Consider the following 21,250-nt stretch of genomic DNA (forward strand, 5'->3'; position numbering starts at 1 on the left):
ATTGTAAATGTCTCTTTACCTGTCTGTCTATTTTTTTAAAAAAAATTTACACCAAATGCTTATATGTCTATCTAGTATGATTCCCTACAACATAGAAGCTGAAGACAACATTGGTTTCGTAGATTTTTTATTTGAGTCCCAGGTGCCTATATTTACTAGCTTTGTGAACTTGATCTTTGTGAACTTCAATTACCTTATCTGTAAAATTGGGAGAATAAAAACTCTTTTACTTACCAAATTCTCAGATGAGATAATATAAGTGAAAATAATTGTAAACTTTGTTTTACAAATGGAGGATCTTGCCACTGTAATGCAAGTTACCCAACTGTCTTTCAATATTTACTTTTAAGATCATAAAATGTGAATCTTAAGAGAAATATTTAGAGTTCTGAAGCTGGATCTCTGGAAGCTCAAGAACAGTGACCAACTCTTCTTCTTCCTCCAGTTATAGTCCAACGTGTGTCCTGGAAGGTGACAGTGATTTCCGGTGTAATGCCTGCTCTCCGGGATATGAAGGACAATATTGTGAAAAGTAAGTTGAGACATCATCCTATAATTTTTGTACATGTTTGCATAGTTAATCCTGCAATAAATCCATGACTCTGGAAAATATATTAATTTATAGAAATTAACCATGCATTAATATAATTGTTGTGATAAGTATAATGTATTATAATATAATAAATAGAGATGTCATTACTGAAATAACCTAGGAGGAAGTTTAAATTTGACATATGCAATAATGATTATGAATGTTAAAGGTATAAAGCAAAGTCCTTCATTTTTCAGCCTGACAAATAAATACCCTCCACATAATCCTCTTCTTTAGAAAATAAATATTAAAGAAAACAAAAGAGCCTACATTCTTTGGATTGCTCTCCTTGGCTGACAGATGATTATCAAGAATATAATAACTTCTGTGCTTCATTATATTGAGATCTGTGTTTTCATCTGTGTGGATAATCAAAGCAGGCCTCATTCCCTTCATGCCTTTGTATACAATCTTCATAAGCTACTGTGACCAAAATAAATGTATTACCTATTCTTTAGATCTTAGTTCTGCAGTCCCACAGATGGTAGGCTTGGCAAGGCATGTGCTCCATTGACCTAATTTTTAAGAACCATGGGGCACTTCTATGCCATGATACTGTTAAGAATGTTGACAAATTGTTTTCACCAAAAAAAAAAAATTAAGGAGGTGCTTAGTGGAAGAAAACTGTAACCAGTTACTAATTTGAATTGTGTATTTGATCTTTTTCTTCTCTTTCTCTAGATGCTCCTCTGGCTTTTATGGAAATCCTTTGAAGATGGGCGGTAGTTGTCGGCTATGTGACTGCGATCCAAATGGCTCTGTCCACAGTTTTTGTAACACCACATCTGGGCAATGTATCTGTAATCCAGGTGTGACTGGCCGTGCCTGTGATGAATGTGAACCAAGACATATCCTGATGGAAAGCAAATGTGTTTGTATGTGTTTTTCCTTTAATGTTTAATTTTTTAAAATTCTTCTTGTGATCAATGCAGTTGGGTAGTTTGTGAAAAATGGAACCCCTTTGACGGCATCATGTGTCTCCAGGCTCTAGAAAGTGGACTTTTTTAAAGCTAGTCTTAGATTAGAATAGTTTAAACTTTTAGTGGGATGTTTTTTAGTAAAGAGGAGGGATTCTAAGGGGCAGCTAGGTGACATAGTAGATAGAGCACCAACCCTGGAGTTGGGAGGACCTGACTTCCAATGTGACCTCAGACAGTAGGAAGGAAGGAAAGAAGGAAAGAAATAAACAGAGGAAAGAAGGAAAGCTCTAGAACAATTACATTTACATGGTATACAGAGTAGAGTTTTGGACTTGTCAAGAAGATCTGGGTTCAAATTCTGCCTCTGTCTCTTGGGCAAGTAACTCAATTGTTCTAAGCCTCAAGCAGTTCCTTTAATTCTATTGAATTGTAAGTGGGTTCTTCTGTATTGATGGAGCAAGTTCACACATCAATGAAATCATAGCTGCTTGATGTGTTGGTATATTTCTGTACAGTCCTCTGGGAATACTATCAAGTTTCACATATTTTACTCACTTTTATAATTTAGCCTGTAAATCTGTCAATGTAATCCACATGAAACAAAGGTTCAATCAATTCAGTGGAGGACAAACAATTTTTGGATGGCCATCTGTGCCATCCAAATTGCCTACAGGTTCTTCAACTTAATATTACAAATTTTTTTTGGTAGACATGATTTACCAACAACAACCAAAAAAATCAGGTAGAAGATTTGGGAGATTTTTTTCATGATAGTAACAAAGTCCTTGGAGAAAGTAGGAATAATATATGAATACATGTTTCTAAGTTCAGGGCTATTACAATAAGGAATTGTCTACATTAAATAAAAGCTAGACAATAATCTGTTCCATCAGCATCTGCTGAAAAATTGTGCTGCGATGTCTCTGGAAGACCTCGAAATCTATAGCCTACTCATAAAAAAAGAAAATGTTTCAGAATTAATTGGAATTGGTCAAATAGTAAATTTAGGTTGGTAGAAGCAACATATACTGACATACTCCGGCAAAGAAAATCATAACAGCTTTTTTTCCCCAATGATTTCATTATGATGTTCACTTCAGTCTTTTGTCTTTTGAGTACATTTAAAGATCTTTTTCCCTCACAAACAACTTTGAACTAACTTAAACATCTTTTTTCTTTAGCTTGTGACGATGAATGTGTAGGTGTATTGTTAAATGACTTGGATAATATCACTGATGCCATTTCCTCTGTGAATCTTACTGGCATCATTCCTGTCCCACATGGAATTTTATCCAACCTGGAAAATGCAACTAAAAACCTCAGGGTAGGTACTATAATTATTAATACTAATGAGAGTAGTTGGACAAGAAATACAGAAATATTGATATATCAATTACATTTATATTGATTGATGACTACAACAGGAGATCAGATCCATAGAATTAATAACTGATTAATTATAATATATAATAATTAATCAATTAATCCATGCAATTAAATAATCATTAATTGTCCACTGGGCAGCTAAGTGGCACAGTGGATAAAGTATTGAGCCTGGAGTCAGGAAGACTCATCTTCTTGAGTTCAAATCTGGCCTAGACACTTACTAGCTGTGTGACCCTGGGCAAGTCATTTTACCCTGTTTGTCTTAATTTCATTATCTGTAACATGAGATGGAGAAGGAAATATATCTTTGCCAAGAAAACTCTAAATGGGGTCACAAAGAGTCAGACTTGATTGAAAATGACTCAACAGCAAATCGTCCACTGGCTTGTGATGCTTGTTTAGTACTATTCAGAATAACTACACTTGACAGATTTCATGTTTTCTGGGGTCTTTCAATATGAAAGAAGAAAGAACTGTCTTTTTAAATTTTTTTTCATATTTTAGATTTTTTCCAGAGGCTGAAGATTACATTTTGGGAAGTAATAATAGAAGGACCTTGAGTCAGAGGTTCTTGGTTTGAATCCTGATTCTGCCTCTGTGAGGCCTGGGGCCAGACATTTAATTCCACTGAGTCTCACTCTCCTTGTCTGTAAAATAAAAGGGCTGAATTGTTTTCTTTTGCCCAAGTTAATATATGAATTATGGAGAAAGGACCCATATGTACAAAAATATTTATAGCAGCTCTTTTGTGAGGGCAAAGAATTAAAAATTTGAGGGAATTGAAGAATGGCTGAACAAGTTGTGTTATATGAATGTAATGGAAATACTTTTGTGATAAAAGAAATGATGAGCAGGTCAACTTCAGAAAAACCGGAAAAGACTTAAATGAACTGAGTGAGGGGAGCAGAACCAGGAGAACATTGTACATGATTACAGACACATTATATCTGTGATGACTAACTTTGATAAACTTGGCTCTTCTCAGCAATGCAAGGTTCTAAGACAACTCCAAAAGACTCATGACGGAAAAGGCTATCCACATCCAGAAAAAGAATTACAGAGTCTGAATGCAGATTGAAGCAAACTATTCGCTCTCGCTCTCTCTCTTTTTGTTTTGTTTTGTTTCTTCTTTCTCATGGTTCATTCTATTGGTTATAATTCTTTACAACATGACTAATGTGAAAATATATTTAATGTGAAGGTATATGTAGAACCTATATTGGATTACACATCATCTTGGGTAAGGGGGAAGAGAGAGAGGGGGGGAGAAAATTTGGACCTCAAAAGCTTGCGGAACTGAATGTTGTAAACTAATAATAAATAAACTTAAAAGGAAAAAAATATGAATTATGGAGAAAGAACCTATTAGTACGGATTTATGTTATGATTTAAAACTAACAAAATGAAATTGGTATTAGGTCAAAAAAAGGACTTCGATTAATCTTTCATTAATGTAATTCTAGGAAAGGAGTGTTTGTAATGAAAGGAAATCAGTGATTTTAAAAAATAAACTCCAGTGAAAATCTGTTGGAGAACTAGAAACTTTTAATAGAAAAATTGTAATTTGTTTCCTTTGCCCTTTGTAGGAGTCATTAGTAAGTAATAAAATGGCAGTTTCACTGGAAAGGGCAAAAAAACAACTCGAAGGTATTTCAGAAGACACAGATAATTTGCAGAAAGAGGTGAGTCATGAAATCTTTCATTCCTTCTGTGAAGATAGCCATGTGAGATAGCCATTTCTAGACCAGTGGTGTCAAACTCAAATAGAAAAGGATGCATGTGAGCCACATATTTACTTAGAAAACTACAAGTAACATTTTATTTATATTGTATTTTTATTTACTTTGTGAAACATTTCCAAATCACGTTTTAATCTGATGTACAAGGTTTTTTTGTCTGCTTTGGCTTTGACACCTCTGTTCTAGATGACATTTCTCTCAACTCTGTGTTAAAGAAACTAATTTTAAAATTTGTAAAGCTGTTTTGTTGTAGTAGAAATAGCTGGTCTAGGATTCAGAAGATTTGGTTTCCTCTTCTCACCATGTTAGACTAATTGGATGACCTTAGGCAAGTTGCCTGTAGAATCCTAGAATTTTTGCATTGGGACGGTCCTAAGAAGTTATTTAGGCAGCTTAAGGGCATGGTGGTTAAGACTTATCACCAAGAAAACCTGAATTCAAATTCCACCTTAGACATTTAGTAGTTGTATGACCCGCCCCGTGCCTCAGTTTCCTCTTCTGTAAAATAAATTCTGACCTTCCCAGAGTGGTGAGGATCACATGAGTTAATCTCTTTTGCAAAGTACTTTGCAATCCTTGAAGCACTGTATAAATACCCACTATTATGGTCTAATGCATTCATTTTAGATATGACAAAATTCATGACCAGAGATGTTCAGCAATCTACTTAAGGTCCTACAGCTATCTAGCTTCTTCAATATCAGTATACTTATTTGTAAAATGGGTTCTCTGAAGTTCATTCCAACTATAAACCTGTAGTCCTTGTTTGCCTGGGGAAAGGTATTTTACTTACTTACTCCAAGCCTCAGTTTCCATTCTCTATAAATAAAGATAATATAATTTTTGCGTTACCTGTTGACCTCATAGGATTATGGTAAGTATCGAATTAGATACTATATGAAAAGGACTCTAACATTTTACCTAGTGCTTCTATCAACTAGTAAGCGTTTATTTAATGCTTATTCTATGCAGGTGCTATGCTAGGCCCTAGGAATACAAATACAAAGAATGAAATAATTCCTATTCACAAGGAGCTTACTCTCTAATGGGGAATCCGACAGGTATATATAGAGGTGTATAAATAACTAAAAAGTGAATAAATATCATGTAGTTAAAATTAGTTAAGTAGTTAACTAATTAAATGGTTAAAATTAAGTTATTTGGAAGGAAGTATACCAACAGCTAGGTGGATCAGGAAAAATTTCATACAGGAAGTGGAAAAGCACAGAAAGGGGATGTATGAGGAAAAGACAGAAAGCCAGTCTTGTTGTATTATTGAGTATAGGAGGGGGAGAAATTGTGAAGGGCATTAAAGGTTAAACAAAGGAGTTTATATTTGATCCTAGAGGCAATAGTCAGCCACTGGACATGACTGAGTGGGGGAATGATGTAATTATAGCTGTGTTTAAGGAAAATTATTTTGGCAGTATTGTATGGGATGGACTGAATCAAGGAGACCATTTAGGAAGCTGTTGAAATAATCTACTTGAGAGATGATGAGGGGCCAAACTAACGTAGTAACTACTTAAGAGGAGAAAATAATTGGTTGAATGAGATTGTAGAGGTGGAAATAGCAACATTTGACAACTGAATGGGCTTGTGGGGTGCGGGAGAATTGAGGAGTTGAGGATGATGCCAAGGTTACAAACCTGGGAAAAGGATGATGGTGCCTTGAATAGAAATAGTGCAGTTTGGTAGGGTGAGGGATGTGAGTTATTGTTTTCATTTTTTTAAAATTAAATCTTGAGCATTATTTTTTAACCATGATTTTATTTTTTTATTAGCTCACTCAGGTATTAGAGAGTAGCCAGCATTTGAATGTCATCACGGAAAGAATGCTGAAGAAGAGTCAAGATTTAGCTACATTTATTGAGAAACTGAGGACTAATATAAAAGGTAGTGTGCATAATATTTAATTTTGGAGAGCACACCTGTTTTAAAAAAAATGTATTTTATTTTATCTCAGAGTAGATACAAGAACCAAAAATTTCACAGGATTCCCAAATTCATTTGTATTTTTGGCAACATCCAACTAAGAAAATCACTTTTCGTTTTATTTAAACTTGACACCATAATTTAGCCAAAACATTAAATCTTTTCGAGTCACTTCTCAATTTAGAAATCTTAGCTATCATGTTATTTTTGGTGCTTCTGAGAATATTTTAATTCTTCCTATAAATAAGTATAGGATAAAGACACAAGGAGTTGTGTTATACCAAAACGAGGCATTAGAGGGCAAAAGTAAGCTAAACATATTTGAATGAGGAATGTGGTTACTAGAAACAGTAAGATCAAAAATACAGGGAGTTCTAATGATCTTCCCATACTGTTGTCAATGACTTATTAACAGTTTGACTCATTTCCTTTATAGTCATTGCCGAAGAAGCAGCAGCCCTGAATGAGACTTGGAGTATCAATCAGCAGCTGCCCAACGCTACTCTACAAAGTTTGCAAGAGGACATTGCATCCATGCTGGAAGTGTTACAGAAAAGGAATCTCATGCAGTTGCACCAAAATGCTACTACTGAGCTCAAGTGAGTCGCAAAAGTGTAATTTAGAATCCAAGCAATCATATTTCCACATGAACTCTCTTACTCTGGGTATGAGGGAAAAGGGGTAAGGAATTTTCACAAGAAATGAATAAATTGTAACAAGTCTTCATTTAGGAATGTAATAAAGGTCAGAGAGGATTTGAGTTAGAGACATGCAAATTAGGGGAAATGCCAATTAAAGCTAAAAGTTTAGTACAAGCTAATATGCATAATAATAACAGCTCATTATATGTCTTTGAGGCACATTGACAAAGAATTATGATTTTTTTTAATGTGGAAATCACATGGGGTTTTTAGTGGATTATAAAATTTGTTTGTTGGGGGCAAAAAACCCCACTTATGTGGCATTAAAGGAAATATAATATGCAGAGGTAGGAAAACCATAGTCTGACAGGATGCTACCTTCACTGGTTCATATCTGTACTACAGTTATCACTTCCACATCATGGGGATTAGGGGTAGAGCACCCCAGCAATCTAGAAAATCCACGTAAAATTTTTTTGGTTCTCCTTTCATACCAGAGCAGAAGTCTGATTTTTTTTTTGTTTTGTGGGGTATTTACAGTACCTTATTTTAAAATTTGGGTTAAGTATTTAGTCATAGGCATATTTTGTGCATTTCTAAGTTTCTACACTTTTTCTGTGTTGTCTGCTGGCCTTCCCATGTCGTTGGTGGCTTCTGCAAAACTCCTAAAAGTTCCCATTTACAGTAAGTTCTTATGTTGACCCTCAACATATTGAAACCTTTATGGGGAAAGTTGAAATGTGGAAGAGAGAACTATAGTTTGTTTAGTTCTAGACCCTATGATTTAGAAAATGCCAAGTTTGAGTGCCTCCAGAAGGGGTCACCCAGGATACCTGGAGGACTCAAAAATATGCCTTCCAAGGCTCAACCTCAGGAAATTCTAATGGTTTTCCTGGAGAAGAGAAGACTTAGGAAGGACACAATTATCATCTTCAAATTTTTAAAAGGTTGGCCATAGGGAAGAACCATTAGCTTTGTTCTGCTTGGTTCTGAAGGATAGAATTAACTTCAGTTACTGGTATCTACAGGAAGATAGCTTTGCATTACTCATTTAAAAAAAAAAAAACACCTTCCAAACAATTGGAATTATCCTGTAATGAGTGGACTGCTTTCTAGGAGAGTGAGTTCCCCATGATTGAATCTTAAATCAGAAGCTGAATGGTCACTTCTGCAGAGTGGTGATTGTATAAGGCGACCTGTGCAGTTCCTCTGAATGCCGAATTTTGTGATGTAGAATGTCCTTTTTGAGTAGGAGATGTTTTCAGTTGATCCTTTATCTCCAGAACCAAGCATAATGTCTTTCATAAAGCAGACACTTAAAAATAGTTATTGAATTGAGTTAAGTAGTAGGGGGAAAGAAAGACAAAAATTAAACAGTCGGTGCTTTCAATAGCTCATGTTTTCCTTGAGGGACACAACATAGATCATAACTTTTGAGCAAATGGGACATTAGAGGTCATTTATTCCAAACTTCTCTCTTGAGAACTAAGAAAACTGGCACCCAGAGAGGCAAGGACAATAAGTACCAGAGATACCATTTTACCCAGTCATCTGATTGCCAGTTTATCTCTTTCTCTACAGATGAATAATCATAAGGTAATTTTGAGGAAGTAGAGAATGTTAATAACTGGGAGGGAGATCAGGTAGACTTTAGGAAGGTTAGCAGCTTGAAGGAAGATGAGTTCTACTTCCTTCTCTAGGGGTTTACTGACCCTACCTGTTTTATTTTTTTGTCATTGAATCAAAATCGCTCTGGGGCCCCACTTTTGGAAAACCCTACTTTCTCTATAAATTTCTTGTATTTTGTAGACCCCCAGTCATGTGATCTCAGCATAATGGAAATGGGTGCGCACAAAGCCAATGAGCGTGTTTTACCACAGATGATACTTTGTTTTAGGCATAGAATCAATAGAAGCACATAATTCATTTGTAGTAACAATGCATAATAAAATATTGCAGCCACACTGCCTCTCCTAGACTCTGGCAGACCATGGAGAACATATAAACCATTCTGAACATGGGGATACTAGGGGAGATAATTTAATTCTTTAGTTTAATTTAATTCCTTTAATGGGTAAAGGAATGCAGACAATACAGGTCAGTTCCCAAACATAGTTCATCTCAAACATCCAATAAGGCTGATCCCCCAAATGAAGATTCATGAACTCTGGATCCAAGTCTCTCAGAATGGGGCATGAAACTCCTGAAGGTCAGTGCTTTTAGTAGCCTCAACCGACTTCTCACTAGCTGGAAACTCCAGCTCATTCTCTCTTTATAGCTAGTTTACTGCAGAACAGGGTGAGTGGACACAGTGGCACATCACAGGAAGGAGCAACATTGCACTTCTGTCCTCTGTTCCCTTGAAACTGCAGCCGCTTTTTCATAATCCTGCTGTCCAGCTCTGGTGTTTTACTTCCTCCCTACACACACTCATTGTAGCCAGACCCACTGAGCTGTGCAAAAAAGGCATTTTAGGGAGGACATTAATAAGCTCCACAGCATCTAGAGGAGTGCAACCAGGATGGTGTAGGACCTAGGAATCATACCAGATGAGGATTACTTGAAAGAATTTGAGGTGTTTAACTTAGAGGAGCCTTGACTTTAGTTGGACGGAGAGGACGATGACAGTTATCTCCAAGTATCTGAACAAAAAGTAATAGATAGATGTGGCAAAGGGGCAAATTTAGACCATGTCAGGGAATACTTCTTAACAATTTAAACTATTCAAGAGTGGAATGGGCAACTTAGGGAAACAATGGTTCTTCTTCACTCTTGATCTTCAAGTAAGCTGGAAAGCCATTTGTAAGATATGTTATAAAAAGGGTTTTTGCTCAGGTAGGGTTGCACCTGATGGCATGCACACTCCCTTTTGATTTTAATATTCTACAGATCCTGCCTCCAGTATTTATTCCTTTATTATCTGTGCGACCAATGACAAGTCATGTAATTTTTCTGATCCTCAGTTTCCCCATCTGTGAAATGGCTATAATAATACCATAAAGGGGGGGGAAATAAGGTAATATAAGTAAAGTGACTTGTAAACTTCACAGAAATGTGAGCTATTGTTATTATTATTGTGATAACAAACTGAAATCTGGAAAAGAAGCTAACTAATGGTTAGGACCAAGATTAGTGCCACGTGTTCATGACCTGACTGTGTCACATGACATGACTACACTATAGGTTTGACAAAAATTATCTATGATTTTATGTCCTCCCTTGCTGCATTGCATAAAATCCTAGAGTGACAGCTCAAAGGCACCTTTGAAGTTATCTAGTTTAGGTACAGAGAGTCAAGTACTTGCTCAAGGCAACGCAAAGGGCAAGTGAGAAAACTGGGAATTCTATTGATTATCAGGATAATGCTGATGATGATATATTGAGGTCAGATGCCAGAAATACACTTGTTTTCTATACAATTTTTCAAGAGCTTCTTGGTTGTTACGTTGTCTAATTGATCTTTTCAGTCAGAGTTGAAAGTCATCAAAATGAACAATAAGTGGAATAATTATTTTCAAACCTTCTAAGTTAGAATAGGTTTTCATTGTATGTGATCCAGGTAAGCTGACACCTATAAAATCTCAGGCTTTGGAGCTTTGTAATTGAACTTATAAAACTTTTTAAATACTTTCCTGACAGATTGAAATACTCAGCTAAGAGGCACAGTGAATAGAGTTCTGGATTTGGAGTCAGAAAGATCTGAATTCAAATTCAGTCTTGGACACTTGTGTCCTCGAGCAAGTCACCTAACATCTCAGACTCAGTTTTCTCATCTATAAAATGGGGATAATAACAACATTTGCCTTACAGGGTTGTTATAAGGATTAAATGAGATAATATTGGTAAAGTGCTTTGAAAATGTTAAAGCTTTATATAAATTAGTTATTAATAAGGTATATTCTACCACTGTGAGAGATTGCCATGTAGAGAGTTTATCATGTTTTGTATCTGAAAGTTCAAACTGACTTAAATAAATAGTTGTTTTTTTTTTTCAAGGAGTAGAGAGACTCCTTTGCTTTCCTATCATTCAAGTATATTATATAAATGATTTTTCTATGATTTTAAGGAACTTGAAATTTTGTTTCATAGGATAAAATTCTCAGGGGATTACAGAAATTCATACTATATAAATATATAGTTGAATCTGAAAAATGTTCTCCTTTGTTTATGTTATTTCTATTTTCAAATGTAAAATTACAGATTCTACACCCCATTGAATTGTTAGTCCAGTTAGAATAGTTTTTATTTTTTGTGCATATCCTAAATAATACAATTTCTTCTGAAGCTGTTTTAAAAAATTGTTAATGAATGGAAGTCCCAAACTTCAACAATATTTACTAAATTTAAGGCAGCCTTACTTATCAAGGCTAAAATACAAAAATGAATGACATTCTGGGCTATCATTCTCTCTCAATAAATAAGATGTCTGAAAAGCTCTTTAAAAACTCAAAAGAACTACATAAATATCTGCTGTCATTATTATTAGCAAAGTCATCACCCTCCCCATTCTTAGAGAACAACCACTTTTACATCCTGACATCAAGAAAACCTCAATAACATTTTGTGGTTAATTTTAAAACTTGATACATTCATATGAAGAGACCCCTACTACCTTTTTATCAAGGCAGCCATTTACTGGTCATTGTATCATTTACATTTATCAGAGCTGCAAAGAATTTATTGTCACGAATTCAGAAGAATTATCAGAAACCACAGCGAGATCTGAAGGAACTGAAAGAGAAAGCAAATAACCACTTTTTGGAGTACAGCAACAAGCTACAGGAAGCACAAGCTTTAGTCAATGAAGCAGATGTCAAAACCAAAGAGACCAACCGTCTGTTGCTTATTATCACTACTAATTTAGAAGAGTTAAATGTAAGTATGACCAAGTTGTTTTAAAAACTGAGAAAACCTACTCTAACATTACACTGAGAATTTCATAGTGAATCTGAAAATAAATCTCCTTGTATTTTAACTATGCTCAAATACAAAATTAGAGTTTCTATTGTTGTTGGTTGTTGTGTTTGTCCTTCGTTCTCAAAGAGGACCATGACATAAGGGTGATGACATGACTTGCAGTTGGCTTTGATTTGAGGGAGGGAGGGCTATGCAGGGTCACCAGCCTCACTTTCTCCTCCAGAGCCAGTTGGGTCCAGTGGCCAGATATTCATCAGGATGACTGGAAATGACCCAGGATGCAATGGGAGACCCTGGCCCTTTTAGGCTAAGGTCTTTTCAGGTTCTCACTTTGAGTAAAGAAATGCCCATTCAGTGAATAGATCTCTTTAATAAGTGAGTCATAGCCCCTTTAATAAAAAAAAATTAAACTGGGAGGAGAAGACCCTCAGGGTTTCTGGTCAAAAGAGAAACAGTTACTATCTAGTATATCTCATTTGTTTAGTACACCAATATAGAATGTGAGTGTTAGTGTTTGTGTCCTATAAAATAGTTAGGTGCCATTAATAAAATTTGTTATGAAGCTTGAGAATAAAAGGACCTAACCTACCCAAACCTCTCAGATTTAAATGAATACACAAACACACACACACACACACACACACACATACACACACACACACACAAAATTTTAAATATAATTAAGTATAAATGCAAAATAGTAGCATTAAGTAAACACATTTAAGGAAAAAAGGTGGTTTTATGAAGTTTCTGTTAACAGATGATTTCTTTTAAAGGATAAAAAACTGCATGTTTTGGAAAACCAAAATTTCTCATCTATGTTAATTGAGAAAGGAAAAGGACTCATAGCAGCTGTTGCTGCACTTGCAAAGGATGCCAAAAATGCTACAGAGGTAAGTACATGTGAGAATATACTTGCATAGACATTTATGTATACATAGGTGCACATTAAAATATTCATTTGTCTGTATAGAAGTTAGAGCTTCATCGTGATGAGCTGGTCTTGTGGAGTGCCAAAATCAGACACCATGTGGATGAATTAGTCATGCAGATGTCTGAGAGAGGAGCCCTTGACCTTGTCTACAGGGCAGAGGATCATGCAGCTGAGCTGATGAGATTGGCGGATGTACTAGACAGGTAAGCGTATAGGAATATAAGGACTGGATATGCTCTAAAATATTGGTTAATTCCTAAATGCTAGGTTTATCTTTTTTTTACTTGTGTAAAATTTGGGGAAACCCTTTAATATTTAAGTGTGGCACATGCTCTGGGCTCATGCTCCCAAATCTCACGTGCACAGACAGGTAGGGTCTCCAGAGCACCAGAATATTTCTTGTACTGCTAAAGTTTTTGGTGGACCCTGAGGGGCTGGAAAGTACCTTTCTGATGCTATTGCCCAAGAGAATCCCCACTGGTATGCTTTAACCATGCCCCCCCTTAATGATTATTGATTGATATAAATGTCAGCCAGACTCGATTAGCTTTTAGAAAGCTATGTTTTTTTGAGGCAATAGGGTTAAGTGACTTGCCCAGAGTCACATGGCTAATGAGGTTGGATTTGAACTCAGGTCCTCCTGATTCCAGGTCCAGTGCCCTATCCACTGCACCACCTAGCTGTCCCAGAAAGGTGTGTTTTTTAAGGTAATAAAGTAAGAATAATTGGTGCAAAATGTACCTCTAAAAGTCTGTGATACATTTTCCATCCAGGACCTACAGAGTTCAGGGGAAAATGGGTTCCAGCTTAGAAAGAACATTTGGCAAAAGGGGGCAAATTATAGTCTTTTTGCTAGAGTTGTTGAGATGTTGCTCATAGATGGTGTAATTCTCTGCTGGGCTCCTTCTGGAGCTTTGAATCTGCCTCTTCTAATCATGCCTAGTGTGTCCTCCTTTCCTGATATAGACACACTACCTCTAGTCAGGGACTGTGCTGGGTTTCCAATTTTCAAAATCCTAATCCTCAGACCCTTGACCCTCTCTAGTCCACAATGTCTTCCTCCTAGCAAATGTGGAGGAGGAGGCTGAGATGCTGTCCCCCCAGTCCGTGCTTACATCCCCAAGTCCAACTTGTTGGCTTGTCTGTGTCAGTTCCATAAGGTGTGACTCAATCCAATCAGACTTCCTGTGCAACTATATCAATAAGATAATAATAACAATATAGATGATAATTGTCAAAATGCCTATGTGGTTCTGTATTGCAAAGTATATTTTATAGTAGAAGAAACTGAGATTGAGTGAGGAGAAGTTACTTGGCCAGGTCATATAGCTATTAAGTATCTGAGGTTGGATTTGAACTGTCATCTTCCTGATTCCAGATCCACTGCTCTGACCACTGCACCACCTAGTTGCCACAATTATTTATAGAATAGTGCCTGTATCCCCAGCACTTTTTGAAGTTCTTTGGGAGGATATAAAATAAATGAAATACACTGTCTTTCTCCTAAAAGAGCTTATAGTCATGCTGTAGGCCCACATGTTATGTCTTTGGGCCACTAGGAAAACCCTCAGACCTCCAAAATACTAACCCCATTCACTGTTGCTTAACATTCCACTATTTTCATTAAATACTTCATGAATTTTTATTTGTGTTGGTTCCCTAGAAAAATGAAAATAGACCTAAAACATAAATCTTACCAGTCATTCATGCCACAGTATAGTTTCCTTTTTTTCCAGACTATTTTCTGAGAGCTTATCTTGATATTAGATAGGAGATTAAGAGGTTATTGTAAAGAAAGGAGAGGCACCAACAAGCCCGGGAAGGGCATTTAAAGGAGATACTTGGGTCCCAAGAATAGACTTCATTTATTTGACAGTTTTGAATAGAGCCAACTTACTATTCATGACACAAGACTTACACACATAAAATGGTTAAAGAACAGCATTATTGTGGATAGTACACAATCACTTATTTATATGTGTGTTACAAACCACAGAACCAAGGGAGAAAATTTGAATTTGGTGCTGTATGATTTCCTCACTCTTCAGCCATTCCTAAAAAAAGAGGAAAATGTAAAGGTAATCTTATTGCATTCACAGCCAAGTTATAGCCTTGATTACTTAATGTATGAATGGTAAAGGAAATTGAACTCAAAATATGAATGATTACCATCTTGTACCTATAAATCATTGAATTTTACCAGCCAAATGGTTGCAAGTAATAAATGCTGATGTTCTTTGGGGGATGACTTGCCTCAATAACCTTGGAAAGAAAATGAAGTGATTTACTCTGCAGGCCTAGGGGATGTGTTGATTGTCAGATCTCATTTTCTAGATAGAGAGTGGTATGAAATTGTACCATCCACCCATTGGAAAGTTCATAAATGAATTGTTGCCTACTGAAAATGAATTCCAACTGATTGAAATATCAACTGATAAGCCAGAAAATATCTCAAGTGAATCCTATCAAATTAGGACATGCCTGTTGAACGAGAAGCAACTTTATATGTACTTAGCAGAGTTATTTGAAAATGATTGAGCACGTAGAATGGACAGTAAAATCAGTATCCTTCTGCAGGGCACATTCCTCCTTCTCACCCACCACTGCTTACCCATCTGTAGGCTAAAGGCCTAGAACAAGATAATGAGAAATAGGGGCTCAAAGAGCTGGGAAGATTGGGGAGGAGAAGGAAGAGTTGTGGCAGAGTGGAAGGCCCCTACTCCCTTGGATGAAGTTAAACAAAAATCATGGCTAAGCAGCTCGAATTATAAGAATTAAGGCCCCTGCCCTTTCTCCTCAGACAGGTCTTTAAAAAGCTTAAAGGAGATAGCGGTAACACTTGGCAAACTTATTTTGAAAATTTATGTTGTTGTACAGTTGTTTCATACTCTTTGTGACCCCTTTTGGGGTTTTCTTGGCAGAGATACTGGAGTAGTTTACCATTTCCCTTTTCCAGATGAGGAAACCAAGGCAAACAGGATTAAGTGACTTGCCCAGGGTCACACAGCTAGTAAATGTCTCAGTTCAGATTTGACCTCAAGTCTTCCTGATTCTGGGCCTAGTACTCTATCCACTGCACCAACTAGCTGCCCTGAAAAGTGATAGTAGGAACTTTAAAATCGGGGCAGCTAGGTGGCACAGTGAGTAGTGCACCAGCCCTGGAGTCAGGAGGACCTGAGTTCAAATCCGACCTCAGACACTTGACACATTTGCTACCTGTGTGACCTTGGGCAAGTCACTTAACTCCAATTGCCCTACCTTCCCCCTGTCCAAAAATAAAAGGAATTTTAAAATCAGCCTACCAAGCATTATGCTAAGCACTGGGGATAGACACAAAGAACAGAAACAGTCTCTGCCCTCAAGCTCACAGCCTAATGGGAAGAAGGGGAGGAGAGAAGATGTGAATGACTATACAAACAAGTTATATATGGGATAAATTGGAGATAATTACAGAAGGAAGTCACTAGTATTAAGGGGTGGCAGAAAAGATTTCTTGTAGAAGGTAAGATTTTAGCTGAGACTTGAAGGAAGTAAAGACATGAGGAGGGAGCGAATTCCAGGCACGAGAGATTGCCATTGTAAATGCATGGAGTCAGGAGGTGGAAGTTAGCATCATGGTATCCTAGGGTATGTGGAGGAGGGAGTGGGGTGTAAGAAGAATGGAAAGGAAGGAAGGTGCCAGGTGGTGAAGAACTGACCTTAAAAGCCAAAAAGAGGATCTTATTTTTAGTTCTGAAGCATGGGGAGCCACTGGCTGTTTATTGAATAGTGGGGTGATATGGTCAGACCTGCAATTTAGGAAAATCATTTTGGCAGCTGAGAGGAGGACAGATTAGAAAAGAAAGAGACTTGAGGCAGAGAAACCAATCAGAAGACTGTTGACACAGTCCAGGCATGAGGTGATACAGTGGATAGAGTGCTGGGCCTGGACTCAGAAAGACTCATCTTTCTGAGATCAAATCTGGCCTCAGACACTTACTAGCTGTGTGACCCTGGGCAAGTCACTGAAACCCCTTGGCCTCAGTTTCCTTGTCTGCAAAGTGAGCTGGAAATGGCAAACTGCTCTAGTATCTTTGCCAAGAAAACCGCAAAAGGGGTCACAAAAAGTTGAATGTGACTGAAAAGACCGAACCACAAATGAGGTGACAGGGGATACACCAGGGTGGCGATAATGTCAGAGGACAGAAAGGGGCACTGTGAGAGTTGTGTAGGTAGAATCGACAGGACATGGCAATGAATCAGATATGGGAAAGAAAGGAGTCAGGGATGACATTTAGTTTGTGAGGTTGGATGCCTGGGATGACGGTAGTACTCTCAATAATAACAGGGAAGTAAGAAATAGGAAAGGATGTGGAGGGGAGGAGATAGTTAAGTTTCGGAGATGCTGAGTTTAAAATGTTTACAGAACATCCGATTCAAGATGTCCAACAAGAGACTGGAGATGTGAGACTGGAAGTCTGGAGAAAAGTTGGGACTAGATAGAGACCTAAGGATCATCTGCATAGAGGTGCTAACTGAATCTATGGAAATTAATTCAGTACCAAATGAAATAGCATGGAGGGAAAAGAGAAGAGGGCTCAGGATAGGCTTCTAAATGTAACAATTCTCGTATTTCCTGGGTTCTAGCAGCTATTTGACTGTGGTACTAGAAGGGTTTTTGTTTTTTGTAATATTGGATGTAGCAGCTATACCCAGAGGAGAGTTTCTATTCTAGATTATAGATCATATGACATTTGCTGGGCTACTAGGGGGACACCCATGATTAGTGGAGTGTTCTAGATCAGGTCTGTCCAAAATGTGGCCTGCAGGCCGCATGCAGCCCACAGTGTGATTTATGTGGCCCTCCTACAAGCATAGAAATTTACATAAATGCTTTAGGAAATGAAGCTGAGCTACCGTAGAGCTCTCACTAAAATGGCAAATCAAAATATACTGTCTATATTCGGTGCTATATTATTTCCTCCCTCTTTTCAATAAAAACCTAAGGTTGGAAAGCCCTGTTCTAGATGAAGATCCAACAAAGGAGACTGAGGAGTGGTCAGACAGGTAAGAGAACCAGGAAAGAGCAGTTTTGAAAATCTTGAGAGGAGGGAATATCTAGGAAAAGAGATTGATTGACAGTGTCAAGGCTGCAGAGAGCTCAAGAAGGATGAGGATTGAGAAAAGGCCAGTCCAATTGGCCATTAAGAAACTTAATTTATAATTTCTCTGAGCAAATTTTGTGAGCTAATTTTATTTGTTTAATATGTAGCAAGAGCTTTCTAATTTTATTGCCTCCACAGGGGTCTTACAGATGTAAGAGATGTTTCTCTCAATGCAACAAATGCTGTCCATGCCCATTCCAGCATTCAAAGCTTGATCGAAGGAGCAGAGAAATTGGCCGCGGAAGCTCTCCAGAAAGCAGAGATTACAAACTTGGTAAGGAAGAACCACTGGGCTTTAAGGTTTGCAAGTAGCTTTTTTTGCTATTTAGGACCTTCTCTTCCAGAACATTCCACGAAGTACATAATGGTTGGACTGAGAACCTCCAATTTGTGCTTGGCAACATTATATCTCTTATAAATTCTACAGATTTATATCATCATGAAACATTTTAACTAGCTATAGTTAAAATGTGTTTATTACATAATAAAAATAATTAGGGAAGTAATGATGCATTCATATAGCACTGTAAATTTTGCAAACTATTTCGTTGTGCAGTATTATTGTCTCCATTTTACAATTAAGTAAACTAAGGCTGAGAGGAGTTAAGTGACTTGTACAGAGTCATGAAGATAGGTCCTCCTGACTTTAGATCCAAGACTCTATCCACTACCATTTAGCTGCCTACAAAGAGAGAAGAAGCCCTTTTATACTATCTACTGTTTTCTTTCCTATAATATGACTTATTCCAGTTAACATTCAAATGCCTTTTGTATGCATGGCCCAATTTTGTTATTGAAGACTGATTTCTCTTTACGAATTTTTAAAACACTTCCTCCTCTTATATTTTCACTTTTGGGACAAACTATACTAACAATGTGGCATACAGCTAAGTCCTGATTAGTTTGAGTAGGTGGTATGGTGGATAAAGCACCCACCCTGGTGTCAGGATAACCTGAGTTCGAATCTGGCCTCAGACACTTAGTAGCTGAGTGGCCCTGGGTCAGTGGCTTAACCCTGTTTGCCTCACTTTCCTCAGTGTGAAATGCACTGGAGAAGGAAATGCAAACCACTCCAGTATCTTTGCCAAGAAAACCCCAAATGGGGTCACAAAGAGTGGGACATGGCTGAACGACAATAATGAATCCCCCCATATGATTATATCTATCCAAATTTGAACTATTTAGAGTTATATTTATGTAAAATACAGTCATCAGTTCCACCCAGTGGAAATATGCCATACAAATTCAAATAATGTGATCGCTTCAGGGGATTCATTATTTGCACTATTCAAGACCCAGGTTTGAGTCAGAGTAAAAGCCTGTACTTATTCTCATGAACTATGTGAACATGGGCGTGCCATTCATCTCACCTCTTTTGAGCCTCAGTTTCCATGACTGTAAGATGAGGATAATAATACTGTACTTTATTCCTCATGGGGCTGCTGTGGGAAAAGTACTTTTGAAACAGTAAACTTGTTTCTCCAGCAAGGAATTTACTCACATGCATTGACCATGTTTGGCTTGATTCTGATTTTCAGTCAGTGGAACCCCTTGTTTCTAATGGGAAAGAAGCTCTCCAGAGAGGTGCCAAACTTCTAAGGGAGGCCAACAATCTCGGTGGAAAAACTAAAGGTCAGTCACTCAAAATGGACCCTGTTCAGATTATTGTAAAAACGAGCAAACATATGGATGTATTATGAAAACTACCCTGTTGCTATCCCTCCTTCCTTCTGATGAGAGAAGGGGCCATGCCTTTTTGATGATTAAAAGGGCCCTCTTTTCTATTTCCAAAATTTAATTGAAAGATATTAACATTTTCCATCATGTTTTTCCCAGTTCAAAATCAAGCAAACTCTGCTTATTAAATCATAGCACATGTATCCATTAAACTCTGCACTCATAGCTTTCTTTCCAGTCACTGTAATCCATCTCGATAATTACAGCAAACATTGAGTTCTTCCCATCCTGAGCTCCTAGAGCCTTTATTACCTGTCACTCTTTTAGACATTTAATCATATTCATGTTTAGTACTTTATTGTATACTCTCCTCCACTGTTCTTTCATTGTTTCATGGGCATAAGTATTGACTCCCCAACACTGTCATAATTGAAAGTAGGGACTTTATTTCCTTGCTATTTTGACTATAGTAAATTGGTCTCCTTTATTATTTGTTTTCCTTTCTACTCTATAAACTTAATCAACTGAGACAATTAATATTTATTATTATTAATTCTGCTTCCAAAGGATATTCCTCCACACACATTAGATAAATTTGATCACATTCATGTAATGATTATGTTTGGTTGTTTTTCAATCAACAAAAATCCCTTGTTTGTGATGGAAAAAATAGCCCTTCAGAAAGGTTACAAAAGTGTATTCCAGTATTTCTTTCCCAGGTGTTATTTCTTTTGGATTTCCCATAGAGCCTGACACAGTGCTAACCTAGACCCATAGCAGCTGCTCAATACATTCTGTTTGAATTGCATAATGTTAATTTTCTCATTGTGTTTAATATCTGAAGTTTTACTCAGGGCAGCAGATCCCCTAGATAGCAGACTCATATCACACAGGAAGCTAATATGCTTCATTTGTCATTCATCTGAGAAATCTAACAAGTGAAAATTACTTTATGTTTGAAGATAATTTGAAAACAAGTCATATATCAGGAGAAGCTTACCAATGTTCATGACCTGGAATGTACTTATCACCTTAACTGTCTTATTTAAATGTCAAACCCATCAAAACATTTTTCCCCCAGAAATTGGCAATGAGTCACAATCAAATCTGTCTTCTAAACGAGTCTCTTTTCCATAATAGAACCTCATGGCTTCTGTCTTCTCCCATGAGTAGATGAGCAACACAACGAAAATAACAATTATTTTCTTTCAAAGTGACAAAACGTGTAGAATTGTTTGTGTCATCACATGAGAAGATAAAGCAAGCATTGAATATAAGCCCCAGGAGAAAATGGAGGGGAGCTATACTCTCAGTTTATACAAAAAATGAACAGTATTTCATAGCCTGTGAAATACAGAATGTCAT

The 21,250-nt window shown here is 37.0% G+C and overlaps 1 protein-coding gene across 1 annotated transcript in view; it reads left to right on the top strand.

Moving 5' to 3' along the window:
- Positions 1-21,250, top strand: part of LAMA1 (laminin subunit alpha 1) — a 193,764-nt gene that overhangs the window by 116,888 nt on the left and 55,626 nt on the right. The window contains exons 31-41 of the mRNA XM_036764599.1: positions 446-532; positions 1,274-1,467; positions 2,694-2,836; positions 4,485-4,580; positions 6,422-6,533; positions 7,009-7,171; positions 11,878-12,088; positions 12,907-13,023; positions 13,104-13,267; positions 18,347-18,482; positions 19,747-19,840. Of these exons, the coding sequence (XP_036620494.1) occupies positions 446-532; positions 1,274-1,467; positions 2,694-2,836; positions 4,485-4,580; positions 6,422-6,533; positions 7,009-7,171; positions 11,878-12,088; positions 12,907-13,023; positions 13,104-13,267; positions 18,347-18,482; positions 19,747-19,840 (1,517 nt within the window). The remainder of the gene's footprint in view (positions 1-445; positions 533-1,273; positions 1,468-2,693; positions 2,837-4,484; positions 4,581-6,421; positions 6,534-7,008; positions 7,172-11,877; positions 12,089-12,906; positions 13,024-13,103; positions 13,268-18,346; positions 18,483-19,746; positions 19,841-21,250) is intronic.

Source organism: Trichosurus vulpecula, chromosome 1 (assembly GCF_011100635.1).
Source record: "Trichosurus vulpecula isolate mTriVul1 chromosome 1, mTriVul1.pri, whole genome shotgun sequence".
Classification (NCBI taxonomy): Eukaryota; Metazoa; Chordata; class Mammalia; order Diprotodontia; family Phalangeridae; genus Trichosurus; species Trichosurus vulpecula.